The sequence below is a fragment of the Mesoplodon densirostris genome, chromosome 4 (assembly GCF_025265405.1).
Source record: "Mesoplodon densirostris isolate mMesDen1 chromosome 4, mMesDen1 primary haplotype, whole genome shotgun sequence".
Lineage (NCBI taxonomy): Eukaryota > Metazoa > Chordata > Mammalia > Artiodactyla > Ziphiidae > Mesoplodon > Mesoplodon densirostris.
In genome coordinates this window covers 89,387,208-89,401,510 of record NC_082664.1, presented here as the reverse complement: position 1 = coordinate 89,401,510, position 14,303 = coordinate 89,387,208, and the positions used below count along the sequence as shown (strand labels likewise).

At 37.4% G+C, this 14,303-nt stretch overlaps 2 protein-coding genes across 3 annotated transcripts in view; both read right to left on the bottom strand.

Moving 5' to 3' along the window:
• The window catches only part of GOLM2 (golgi membrane protein 2), a 108,736-nt gene that overhangs the window by 52,810 nt on the left and 41,623 nt on the right, over positions 1-14,303 (bottom strand). For both annotated transcript variants that reach the window (XM_060096759.1, XM_060096760.1), the window contains exons 3-6: positions 9,582-9,684; positions 7,775-7,865; positions 3,729-3,873; positions 3,106-3,186 (exon numbers count right to left, since the gene is read on the bottom strand). In XM_060096759.1, coding sequence (XP_059952742.1) covers positions 3,106-3,186; positions 3,729-3,873; positions 7,775-7,865; positions 9,582-9,684 — 420 coding nt within the window. The remainder of the gene's footprint in view (positions 1-3,105; positions 3,187-3,728; positions 3,874-7,774; positions 7,866-9,581; positions 9,685-14,303) is intronic.
• LOC132489404 (large ribosomal subunit protein uL22-like) lies at positions 11,014-11,849 on the bottom strand. The gene has a single exon (XM_060098333.1). The coding sequence runs from the start codon at positions 11,580-11,582 to the stop codon at positions 11,028-11,030; it is 555 nt and encodes a 184-aa protein (XP_059954316.1). The 5' UTR covers positions 11,583-11,849; the 3' UTR covers positions 11,014-11,027.

Genomic DNA, 14,303 nt, shown 5'->3' with positions numbered 1-14,303 from the left:
CCTGTCCTCTAGTCAGCAACAAGCTCACCTTTTAATCTCAATGTACTAATCAAATACTAGAAGTATCCAGAGACTCTCAGGTGCACAAGAAGATATATATGAGAATGTCCACTGTAGTATTTGCTTGAAATAACAACAACAAAAAAAAACACCTGGAAGTGGCCTAATTGTTTATTATATATGAATAGATAAATTATGGTATATTTATACAGTGAAATAATTATAACTGTTAAAAAGCCATAGGTATAACGCAGGTGAGTCTCAAAAGCATAATACTGAGGGGAAAAAAAAGTTGCAGAATCATATAAACAATAAGACATCATTTATTTAAAGTTTAAGAAAGCAAACAAAACAATACTTTATAGTTTTACAGATGTTTACAAGTGCAGTAAAAGTCGAAAAACATGTATGGAAATTGATACACACCAATCTCAGCACAGTAGTTACCTCTGAGGAAGAAGAGACAGGATTGAGATCTGGAGGGTACACAGGGAGGCTTCAGTTCATCAGTAATGTTTTATTTCTTTAACAATAACATCAATAACAGAAATATCTGAAACTAATGTGGCAAAATGTTACATTATTTTTGTGTGTTTTTTTAAAGGGCAGTGGATACTTGACTATTCATTATGTTATTTTCTATCTTTTTCTGTATGTTTGGAATGTTTCTAAATCTAAAAAAGTTTAAAAACTAGTGATATAAATATGTAACTGCCTAACATCACAGGTGCCTAAAATATCCAGGTCAAGAAGGTAATGGGTTAAACTACAAGACTCCTGTAAAATCTTGTGACTAGCTCCAAATAAACATTAAAAACAAACAAAACCCATTAAGGTTTAGCTCTATGGCTTTGGAAGCTGAGAAGCTGAAGCATCATGCTAACCACAGGCGCATGCTATATACCCCTTGACTGTTTCAGAACTGTATTTTAAGATAGTTCAGCACTGCTCTGCTATAGTTTCTAGTACAGTCTTGGCTATCGTAAACAAAACTGCTATTAACACATAAGGGTCTGTTTTTAAATTACAAGGATGGAAAAAAAAATAGAAGGATGAACTGTTCTTCCCTCTACTTCCTCTGTGGGATTATTGCCTCTGTAGTCATTAGGGACTCCACATACACACCAGAACTTGTACTGGCACTAAGAATTATGACATAGATTACTTCAGGGAGAAAAGACAATACTCAGTAAAAGGAGTGACAAGGAGATAAAAATATGTTTCTAATAATATAAAATACTCATGGTAATAACCACAGCAGCTAAGATTTATATAGCATGGGCTATATGTCAGGCACACTGTTCTTGGTGCTTTACATTTAAACCTCACATCCACCCTATGAGGTTGAAACTGTTATCCTATTTCACTGATAAGGATAAGGGCAAATAAATGATCACATGCCTGTTAAAAGATAGAGCCAAGGGTCTGAATCCAGCAGTTTGACTCTAGAGACCATTGCCCCACTGCTAAAGATATTCTGGTAATTTGACCATACACATTTACTGGGACCTTGCCATGTGCAAGGCATGACCATACTGAGAGCTCAAGGTACGAAGGTACAACATGGCTTTCCTTTGTGTTTGCATCTAACTAGACTCTATAGCTCAAAGTTTCTTTTCACCAGTGACTATATCAAAATAATTTTTATACTCAAAACATTTCTCTAAATAATTAAGGATAACTGTTATGAACGATGATTCTCAAAGCAAAGCACCAACAGTTCAAAGAGGTTCAAAAATTAATCCAGAAGACTTCTGGTTTCTGGTTCCGCATATAAGGAGCTCAGAAGTTGCCACTCTATCCTAACAACAAGAAAAAAGCTAAACAGACTGAAAAATCAACAACTGTTCTTGGGTCCATAAGAAAGAGTAGGACACAGGGCAAACTACTACAACCATGATTAGAGAGACAGGCAAATATGGGAGTCTTGGTTTACAGGAGAGACTAAGAACAGAAACTGCCATAGAAGGCAGTGCCAGGGTACCAAAACCTGAACTGTAACTAATTAATTGCCAGAGGCTCAGTATGGGCAACTCATAGTTAAAACTCTAGGGGGGGCTTCCCTGGTGGCGCAGTGGTTGAGAGTCGCCTGCCAATGCGGGGTACGCGGGTTCGTGCCCCAGTTCAGGAAGATCCCACATGCCGCAGAGCGGCTGGGCCCGTGAGCCATGGCTGCTGAGCCTGCGCGTCTGGAGCCTGTGCTCCGCAACGGGAGAAGCCACTGCGGTGAGAGGCCTGCGTACCCCACAAAAAATAAATAAATAAAATAAATAAAGTGTCGGGTGATTAACTGAAAAGAAACGCCATGTCCTAAAAACCTATATAAGGGTATTACTATGCCATATTAAAGCACATCAACAACACAGCAATCTAGGAACATTTAGCCTGAAAGAAATAAACCACACATACTTTTAGTAAACATAAGTAACTAACATAGCATAACTGTCATGAGAAATAACTCTGAGTCATCAAGAAAAAGTTCAAATATGTTTGACTTTTTTTTTTTATGCTTGACTCTTAAGGCAAAAACAAGTACTTTATACATTTTAGCAAAATTTTTCATAAAAATATATCCAACACAATTATATCTTGGCAACTAATGGGGAGTTAGTTAACTGGAAATATCAATCATCCAGATATCTGTGACTTTTCTCAGGTGTTACTCAGAAAAACAATAGTCACATTATGGGCTTCCCTGGTGGTGCAGTGGTTAAGAATCCACCTGCCAGTGCAGGGGACACAGGTTCGAGCCCTGGTCCGGGAAGATCCCACACGCCGTGGAGCAACTAAGCCCGTGCACCACAACTACTGAGCCTGCGCTCTAGAGCCCGCGAGCCACAACTACTGAGCCCACGTGCCACAACTACTAAAGCCTGCATGCCTAGAGTCTGTGCTCTACAACAAGAGAAACCACTGCAATAAGTCCATGCACTGCAATGAAGAGTAGCCCCAACTCGCCACAACTAGAGAAAGCCCATGCGCGGCAACGAAGACCCAACACAGCCAAAAATAAATAAATAAATTTATTTTTTTAAAAAAACCAATAGAGTCACATGAAAAATAACATGATCACTTCAGTTAAATATTCTAATAACTTTTACTTACCAATGGGAAGATCCTCAGCTTTTGCAAGGTCATTCTCTTCTATTCCAGGCATTCCTGCATCACCACCTCGTTTGATTTGTTCTGCCCAAGTAACAGTAACAAAAAATATAATTTTATATATATATATATATATTTTTTTTTTTTTTTTGCTGTACGCGGGCCTCTCACTGCTGTGGCCTCTCCCGTTGCGGAGCACAGGCTCCGGACACACAGGCTCCGCGGCCATGGCTCGCGGGCCCAGCCGCTCCGCGGCATGTGGGATCTTCCGGGATCGGGGCACGAACCCGTGTCCCCTGCATCGGCAGGCGGACTCTCAACCACTGCGCCACCAGGGAAGCCCTAATTTTATATTTTTCATTACATAAATTGAAAATATTCTGAAGGAATATAATAATCAGTTTGTAGAGCAATAGGCTATATCAAATTAATATCTTTATATCTTGCTTTGGACATAGTTGTAACTCTATAAACTTACTGTTTTTTCTTCTCTATTAAAGGATCCAAATTTGAAACAGACACCTAATCATAATGGAAGTAAAATCAAACAATATTCTTTATGATTCAATAATCCACTTCAAAATGAGAAAAGTCAATATCTTATTAACACAAAATAATAGTAATACCTTTCCCATGTGGAATATGATTGCTTGAGGGTTCTTCATGCTTGCCTGCAGCATTCTCAGCAACTTTTGGAATGTTTTTAGGTACTGCATGATGGTTTATATCCAATTCATTTCCATCTTTTGATTCAAACTTGTGGGCCTCTTGCTGTTAGATTAGGTAACAGTAAGCATTTTTCAGTTCAAAATGTGAAACTACTGACACAACTATTAACTTAATATTCTGAAACAGTTCATTTTTTTGAAATACGTACCATGGGTCTAAATTCTAAACACTTAGAGATGTGGGATATATTATTTTCTGTTCAGTTTTTATACCTGATATGAATTCAGAGAATAATATTTTTTAAAAGTCTCTATCATAAATGGCCTAAAATTTTAGGCAGAGATAATTCTCTTTGGCTATGCTGATAATTCTCTTTGGTGATTCTGTGAGAAGACGGTCTTGCTGCGCACTGTAGGTTGCTGTGGAGGCCTACAGTTTGGCACAGTCTTGGGTGCTGTGGGCAGAGTGGATTCTGTATAGGCATATGTTGTAATCGAGCAGGATAGCAGAGAGCAGGAGGATGGCACACAGGTGCCCCGTCAAGTGTGACAGATGGCTACTGACATTGTCAGGCTTTTCCCCAAGTAGAAACAGCAAGGGTGGAAAACAGGCAAACTTCTTCCCAGGTGCACTGGCCACTCAAGCATAGGAAGGAATGGCAGAACAATGCACAAGTCAGTGCTCCCTGTAACCTGCTTCAACTAACCATATCTCCTCCTTGGAAACTTGAATCTTCAGGTTTATGATTAGGTCTGACTCAATTCTGTGGGGGGCCAGTTTTCTCTTTTATATTGGTTGAGTTGCCTCAGTGGAAAACTGGGAGAGGCAAGGAGTCAAGTACACATGCTTGGGTTGCCATATTAATATTTAATGCATAATAATATTAACATTAAATGTTCTGTCAACTCTAAAGCATTATGCAATGCAATCATTGGTAACATTATAAAAAACAATAGTACTAAAAAATCTACAGAAAATCTAGAAAAATAGGAGGCAAATTGTAAGAATTTGTCACAATAAAGAAGAAAGGGTGCTTTGACAATCAGGTGTAGGTATTCCAGTGTACCTGGCAGATAAAATCAACAACAAACATTTGCACTGTGTTTCATAGTTTACAAATTGTTTTCAAGTCTATCCTTTAGTGGAGACAAATGAACAGTTTTGGGAAAAACAAAATAAAACTGAGGCCTAAATAAGTTTGAGCAGCTTGTTCAAGATTACAAAGCTAGAGAAGTGTGGAAAAGGGATTCAAACCACAGTCTTTCTCATTCCCACAGTTTTGGGGAACTTGGTAAGTGATAGCCAATTCTGAGAGCTTAATTGTTGATGAGTGAAACAATAAACTGAACTTTCTGAACATGTCGATATGAAAGCCAAAGGTGAGAAAATCGATGAGGTACAACCTGAGCAGCCATCCTGCATCTCTGTGCATTTTTGCTATAATGTTACATCATAAGGCTACTTCCATAATATTCCACTGCTTTTTGATGTGGATAAAACAAACAATAATAAACAAAACTTAAAAGTCAACAAACTACTGGTCAAAAATACTTTTCCATTTAAAACAGTTAATAAAGATGTCGTCCCTTTGATGCATTATTAACGGCGATACCTTTACGTGAATGGACAATATTAAATACTATTAACAAAATAAGATGGCTTTCTAAATGCAGTACTGTTGATTTGGTAAGGGGGCCACCTAATTGTTTTTTTGTTTTTAATAAATTTGTTTTTTTATTTTTGGCTGTGTTGGGTCTTTGTTGCTGCGTGAGGGCTTTTCTCTAGTTGCGGAGAGTGGGGGCTACTCTTCGTTGCAGTGCGCGGGCTTCTCGTTGCGGTGGCTTCTCTTGTTGCGGAGCGTAGGCTCTAGATGCGCGGGCTTCAGTAGTTGTGGCACATGGGCTCAATAGTTGTGGCTCACTGGCTCTAGAGTGCAGGCTCAGTAGCTGTGGCACACGGGCTTAGTTGGTCCGCGGCATATGGGATCTTCCCAGACCAGGGCTTGAACCCATGTCCCCTGCACTGACAGGCGGATTCTTACCCATTGCGCCACCAGGGAAGTCCCCCTAATTGTTTTCTAAATAAACTTCTTACTCTGAAATAATTTAGATTTATAGAGAAGTAATTACCCATCTCTCAATTTCCCTTAATGTTAACATCACATTAGCACAGCACATTAGCAAAACTAAGAAACCAACATTAGTACATTATTAACTAAACTCCAGACTTTACTTAGATTTCACCACTTTTTCCATTAAGACCTTTTTCTGTTCCAGGATCCAATCCAGGATACTACACTGCATTTATTCAATTTAATTAATTTATTTATTTAATTTTTTACTACATTGCATTTAAGTACTCAAGTCTTCTTAGTCTCCTCTGTTTTATAACCATTTATCTTTGTAGCATGAAAGCAATAAACAATTGAGTGTGGCTGTGTTCTAATAAAATTGTATTTGTAGACACTAAGATTTGAATTTCTTACAACTTTCCCATGTCATAAAATATTCTTTTGATTTTTTAACCATTTTTCAATGTAATGACCGTTTTTTGCTGATGGGCAGTTAAAAACAGGCAGGAGATTGGATTTAGTTTGCTGACTCCCTCCCCAGAGTAATTTCCAAGACAGGAATGTACTTAGTTAAAAAATAATAATAATCCCTCAATACAACTTATGCTTGTTTCATATAGCTTACAATGGATTTGTTTCTACGAAAAACAACTCAAATTTCACAGAATCAACTAGTTGTAGTAGTTGAAGAAGAGAGAATGAGGATGAGGAGTAGAATTAGGCAGCTAGTATGTCACCCTACAAAGGAGAAATTCTCTTAAGCATCTCCATTCCTCCCCACCTTGCTCCATTTAGGGCAGGATAAGTGCAAAGAAGAACTGGAGTAGATATTAGCTAATTAATAATGTAAAAATAGCCTAATATAGAAGAGCAGAAAGGGAGAACTACACTTGGCAGGAAAAAGGATAAAGCTTATATACGTGCTTCTTGGGAGAAGAGAAGAGAGCAAATTCATCCCATTATTTATATACTGGGCTTGTAATAACACAATTGCAACAGCAAGCCTCTTGTCCCCTTCCTTCCATGTTCTACTATGCTCCTCTAACCATCCAGTGTCTCAATAATACCTTCTGGCTGCCCTCAATGCCACCTAGGTAGCTCATTCAGGCCTGCCATCTTCCAGCAATCTATCCCCATGTCTCTTCAAGGAAGACTGCAGATAGGCAGCAGCCATTCCACTTTATAGATTAAAAAAAATGATGCCCTCAGTATCATGCTGCAAAATAGTGAAAGGGCAAAGAATGAAAACCTGGTTTCCTTAGCTTCTAGTCCTTTAGACGAGATGCTGCCAAAGACCAAGAAAAATACTTTTCACTATTCAATCTCTCTTAACTCTAAATCACAAGATTTTATACAAACCACAGCTAGTCAGATTAGATTATAGTGTATAAAAAATGAATGTCCTAATGACTAGTAAACTTCAGACAAATTCCCTCCATTTCTAGCAGGACTTTCATAATATATATCAACTGGAATTGTATGAACTAAAAGAATTTGCCACCCCCCAAATATGAATCAAAATAGTGGCTAGTGTTTCATTTCTGTGTTTTAAGAAAGGAATTCAGAATAACAAAGACTGATAATTAAGGAAAATTTTTCTCAATTTTTTTCTATTTCTCAAAAAGCATAAAATAGGAAATAATTGATTTTCCAGTAAAATGATCATCCACTTTACAACCTGAGAAATAAATAGCAAAAATTATTTTTAAAAGTCAGGTAAAAGATATTTAGCTCAAAATTAGTTTTAAGAGTTGAGGTTATACTTTTGTAAATGTCTAATTTACTCAGCAGTAAAGCCACTGCAAGTCACTTTTAGAATTAGGCAGGCTAAAATACTTAAAAATATAATGTTTTATAACAAAAATACAAATTTTAACTTCTAAATTTTAAGATTTATAACAAGAACATATTTTAAGTATTTTTAAAATTTACCTTTTGTTCCTGCAAAAACTGGTCTGCTAACTTTTTAATATTTTCTTCATGCTGTGCTCTTAATTCCTTGATCTGTTGTCCACACTGAAAACTAAATTACAAGTCATTCTTTTAGACTATTATTTTGGATTGATTCTCAAAGATGTCTAGAAGTTGAAAACATACATTTATAAGGATAAAGCATTCAGTTAGCAGGGGAGTGGGTAGGGAAAGACAACGAGCAGACATAAAAATAGCTCACAGTCAAAATTCTTACAATATTTGAACCTTTAATAGAGGATAAAAATATTGATAAAACTAATTAAAAAACAGAAATTAGAAAGATGAAAATTTATTTTTATAAATTGCATTTATAAAGAAACAACTGTCAAAGTCAACTTCAATCATAGAAGAGAAAAACACTTTAGAAGAGAAAACTGTAAGACCAATATATAGTAATAGATAAGAAAAGCTAGAATTTTAAGAGTTGATAAGGAGTGGCAGCAGATGATTCATCAAATAGTTAGTACTTTCAACGCAATAATAAAAGCCTAAACCATAAGAAGAGCAAGAATGGAAGAAACTAATACAGAAGAGAGAATGCAACCAGCAAGAGAAAATGTAAAGGAACAAAACACATAAAGATTGTGAATTTCCACTGGACGAGTAGTCAAAGAATACAAATAGATCATTCATGCAAAAAGAAACAAAGAATACATACACAGAAAAATGTTATCTTCCACCATTTAAAATGCAAATTAAACTTCTTATATGTATATATAGTACTATCTTATTACTATACTAGCAAAATTAAGTTAGAATTATAAAAGCCAATGTTGGTGGGGCTACAGGGAAACATTTACATTATAAATTAGTATAGTCATTTTACAAAGCAATCTTTCATGTATGTGATAAAAGCAACAAGATCAATAAAACATTCCACCTCAGAAGTTCTATACTTGAGAATATAACCAGTGAAATAATGTAAGAGGGAGAAAATGCTTTTTGCACAAAGATTTTCATAGTTGATGGTCATAACAATGAGAAAAGGAAAACTCCTACAATGGCCCAGCAGTTGGGAGAGATTAAACAAGCTTTGGTACACTAACATGCTGGAATAATATTTCTTTAATCCTAAAGATATATGTAAAATTACTGAATACTATTAGATTAAAATACATATAGATAAGTAGATGCATATTGATAACCTACAAGAGTAAGAAGTCAGAAATGTATAAACAGTTTAAAATACAGTGAATCTTTCTAATTTTTGGTGTGTAGACCCAAAAATACCTTTAACTGTAAAACTGATTTAATACACAATAAACCCTTTTAAAGAGTAATTCTAGAAAGGCCCCTAAGAGGTTTCCCAACTTCATCACCAACAGTGCAGAGATGTAAGCAAGGGGACTAAAGTGCACAACAGGAGAAGCAGCTGGTGCTTAGTCCCTCAGCTATTCTGGGGACATCTTCCAGTGCCAGCTTTATCTTCTGGATTGACCCTCGAAAAGAACCACAGAATCTTCTTTCAGTCTTTGCCACATCTCATTCAATAAAACTCAGACCTTGAAAGATTTTCTGTCTCACAATGAACTCTACTACGTGGGCAGATTCAACATGACTTGTAAGATATATTTTCATGTTGTTCAACATATCAAAATAAAAGAGAGTGATTTCAAAGAGGCATAGAAAGATAACAGAAAAGGAACTTAAAAGACCTAGTGAAATGAAAGAAGAGAAGAAAAACAGAAGCCAAAAAGGAAGACATGAAGTGAAAGTTGGACAAATATTCAAGATTCATAAATATCTGTTGCATGTAGCATCTTACCTCTCATATTCTAACCTCTTCACAAGGTAAGTATTGTTCTTCCTATAGTCCTGGAGCTGGTCTTCTTGTCGAAGAAACTCCTGACGAAGCTCAGCGAGTTGCTCTATCCGCAGAAGGTAAAAATCAAAGGAATGAAGTTTACTTTACTGCTTCCCATTGAGAAGGTATGGGATTTTCAAAAATTATATACAGGAAGTTAAATTTATATAATTAGTACCACATTTAATTGCCTTTCCTACACATGCATGGGCAATAAAATAAGATAGCCTCAGTGGCTTTCACATAAATCAGAAATATTAAAAAATTATACATCTTTTCACATTATGTAGACAATATGCTAAGTTGTATAAATAGTATAAAAAGAACTACCTATCTCTCTAAACCTTACTGCTTTTGAAAGTAGGGAAAAAATCATATTTTTTAGGTGTATTGGCTATGGGTACAGAATTCAATTAATTCTAAATCATACTTGATTCCCAAATTAGGTACCAATCATTTTAGATCTCATTTCTAGTTCTGCTACTGAGGTTTAGGTCCACATATACCAAAATTCCATTTTCAAAGCTTATAACCTCCAGACTAGAGCTAAAAGTTTTAGCTGTAATGAATAACATGAAATTTCAAAGTGGATAGTAAATTAAAAGCTGGACCAGATCCCCTTTGGGAACCTTTAATCCATCATCACTGGCCCCACATTTTCTAGTCACTCCCTCTTCATCTAACCCTACAAATAAAAGAAATTCAGCCAGAAAAGAGAAATGTCAGTTTCTTGGATAGAGGATTAAAAAATTAGCCAACAGCCTTAGCAGTTAAGCAAAAGTAGTAGTTAAGAAAGTTTTAATTTTTATAAATGGGAACAGAGGTCTATTCTGTATAAGCAATAACTACTTATTAAGACTAAAGTATAATATCTAACCATAATGTACAATATTATAACTATAACAACATCTACTTTTCATAGAGGGCTTACAGAAATAATCTTGATACTTTAAAGGCACTCAAAAAATGCTTGTGATGTAAGTTTTTAAAAAGCAGATATAAACATATATTTATAATATAAAATATATCCATGTAAAACAGATGAGAATAAAAATATATCAAAATGCTACCAGTGATTACACTTAGTGGTGGGATTCTGAGCATATTTTTTTCTCTACTTTCTAAATTTTATTGTGGAATCATAACTATGGTGATGACAAAAAGTAAAAATGTTAAAGTCACATGAACGTTTGTTGAAGTATATAAAGTTTAACAATATGCATAATAATAGCTATTGTATAGTATTAATAATCAAATATGAAAAGTAAATGATTTACATAAAGTGCTTATAGGTAGTAAATATGCTTGCCTATTCAAGCCACATTTTTATTATTTTTTTAATTTATTTATTTTATTTATTTTATTTTTTATTTTTTTACTTTTATTTGCATTTATTTTTTGCAGCATTTATTCCCGGGCCATAACTTTTTGTTTCTTCAATTTCTTCTGGGATATCTTTTTCTTCTGGGCAACCTCCTCTTCTGGTTTAGGAACAATCTGTTCTTTTTCAGTAAGGATCATCTCAATGTGGCACGGAGAGCTCATGTATGGGTTGATCCGACCATGAGCTCTATAAGTCCTGTGCCTCATCTTGGGGGCTTTGTTCACCTGGATATGCTCAATGACCAGAGAATCTACATCTAAGCCCTTAAGTTCAGCATTACTCTCTGCATTTTTGAGCATGTGCAGTAAAAATTCAGCACTCTTTTTGGGCCACCGACCCTGCGTCCAGCCCCACTGTTTGGCCTGGGCACACCTACCAACTCCACCATTGTAACGACGGAATGGCACACACTGCTTCTTTAAAGTGACATCCTTCAGATACTTGGTGGCTTTTCGGATATGCATACCCTTAATGGCCTGGGCTGTTTCACGAGTGTTCTTAAAGTGAACACGAAGATTTGAACCTCTCGACTTGCATGATTTTGTGGGATTTTCTGGGTCAAGTGAATAGCGAACCATTTTTAGAGGTCACCGCGAAGACACTGGACCTCCGGAGTCGGGAACCACCACAGCCTGCCTGTACCCCCGGCCAGCCCCCTTCCCAACCATCGCGCCCCGCTGAGGCCCGAGAGCACCGGGGCGCCAAGCGGGGGACTCCGACACGTCTCCCCGCACAGAACGCCGCTCCCAGGAAGAAATCAGTAGCCGCGAGAGTCCTCCTCCCGAGGGTCTCGAAATCGGCACCGCCGAGGCCAGGATGGCAGCGATAACCAGAGGATTCACCACTCGGAAGAGACGCCAAAGAAACACTCTTAATTTATTTTTTAAAATTTATTTATTTGTTTGTTTGTTTGTTTATTTATTTATGGCTGTGTTGGGTCTTTGTTGCTGCGTGTGGTCTTTCTCTAGTTGTGGCGAGTGGGAGCTACTCTTTGTTGCAGTGCATGGGCTTCTCACTGCGGTGGTGTCTCTTGTTGCGGAGCAAGGGCTCTTGGCACACGAGCTTCAGTAGCTGTGGCATGTGGGCTCAGTAGTTGTGGCACACGGGCCCTAGAGCACAGGCTCAGTAGTTGTGGCGCATGGGCTTAGTTGCTGTGCGGCATGTGGGATCTTCCCAGACCAGGGCTCGAATCCGTGTCCCCTGCATTGGCAGGTGGATTCTTAACCACTGCACCACCAGGGAAGCCCTATTATTTTTATTTTAATTGAGATATAACATTGTGTAAGTTCAAGGTGTACAACATGTTGATTTGATTCACTCACGTATTGTGAAATGATTACCATCATAGCATTAGCCAACATGTCCACCATCTCACATAATTACCACTTTTTTTGTGGTGAGAACATGTAAGATCTACTGTCTTAGCAACTTTCAAGTATATAATATAGTCTTGTTAACTATAATCACCATGCTGTATATAGATCACCAAAACTTATTCATCTTATAATAGTTTGTACCCTTTGACCAACATCTCATTTTCCCCACACACCTCCCAGGCCCTGGTAACCACCATTCTACTCTCTGTGTCTATGAGTTTAGTCAAGTCATATTTTAAATTTCTCTTCCTACTCTATTAATTCTCCAATATATAAACACGGTTGATTTCTGTAGTTTTTCACATTACTCCCACCCTAGATAAAAGTAACAAATCTGAGGTCAGGTATCCCTGAATAACACATTCAGCTTGTTACCTGATCCCTGGTCCCATCTACTAAGAAATAGAGGGCTAGAGGTAGCAGAACTCTGACCTCAGCTATGGATGTTGAGTCTACAGAAACAATGAGATCCCAGCAGGCGGCAGTGACAAAAAGCCTTGTAGTTTACAGACAGTGTTAGCCAGTTCCTTGAAACTGTACTCAAGAAGGAAATATTTTAGAACTGAAAGTTACTGAAATTAAAAAAAAAAAAAGAAAAAATCAAATCAGCACTACCTAGTAGCTACTAGGGAATGGACCTCAACTGGTGGCCAGGACTCATTCAGGCTTCTTTTTCCTACACAGTAAACTAACTGAAGCAGCTAAGTTTACCTTCAGAATGAACCTGAGGCTTAGTATGATTTTAAGATTTGGGATGGCTTCTCTGCCTCCCTACAAAGTTTCTCACTAACAATATCTGAAATACCTTTATCAGGAAACAAAGTTTTCATTTTTTTTAAAGTTTTCATTTCTAAATGGAGATAAAAGGCTTAAAATTCAATTGACAGAAAAATAAAACATCAGTATGAGTGAGTTCCAGTCCATGTAAAATATCAGATTCTAACCTATTTGAACACAGGGAAAGGATTATAAAGCATGCAGCAGATTGATGCTTTGAGTGGGCCAAAATAAAGACTTGAAAGGGGACAAGTAGAATTCTCTGGTGGTATAGTGGTTAGGATTCGGTGCTTTCACTGCAGTGGCCAGGGTTCAATCCCTGGTCGGGAAATTGAGATCCCGCAAGCCGCGTGGCGTGGCCAAAAAAATGGGGGCGAGGGGAGTAAACAGATCAGAAAGCAAAACTAAAGACAAAATTTTCCTATATCACAATTTTACTTTCAACTGATTGCCATGTGTTTTCTTCATTTTAAACCCAAAGATACTCTGTGTCTAGTGTGGCTGCTCTAGGTCACCACAGCAGGATGCTCAGAGTAACTTTTTTTTTTTTTTTTTAATTTTTGGCTGCGTTGGGTCTTCGTTGCTGCACGTGGGCTTTCTCTAGTTGCCTCAAGGGGGGCTACTCTTCGTTGCAGTGCACAGGCTTGTCATTGTGGTAGCTTCTCTTGTTGCGGAGCACGGGCTCTAGGCTTGCAGGCTTCAGTAGTTGTGGCAAGTGGGCTCAGTAGTTGTGGCTCATGGGCTCTAGAGCACAGGCTCAGTAGTTGTGGTGCACGGGCTTAGTTTGCTCTGCAGCATGTGGGATCTTCCTGGACCAGGGATCAAACCTGTGTCTCCTGAGTTGGTAGGGGGACTCTTAACCACTGCAACACCAGGAAAGTCCCCAGAGTAACTTAATATGAGATCAGGTCCAAGGTCGATTGTGCAGGGTAGTCTAGCTCTGACAGTAATATCAGGGTATGCTATAGAAAGATATGGCCATAATCTCTCAATTTAACTTCTAGGATGATCTTTTAAAGCCCCCCCCAAAAAATTTACTTCTGGAAATTTTTTATTGCAAATTTTCTTTCAGTAATAGGAATAAAAATAAGGTAAGCTATTCAAAATAAATCAATGTACAGTAGAATGTTGATTTAGTTTCTCAGG

Bases quoted from the DNA above. Each gene is read 5' to 3' on its own strand.
- LOC132489404 (XM_060098333.1), bottom strand. From the start codon at position 11,582: ATGGTTCGCTATTCACTTGACCCAGAAAATCCCACAAAATCATGCAAG.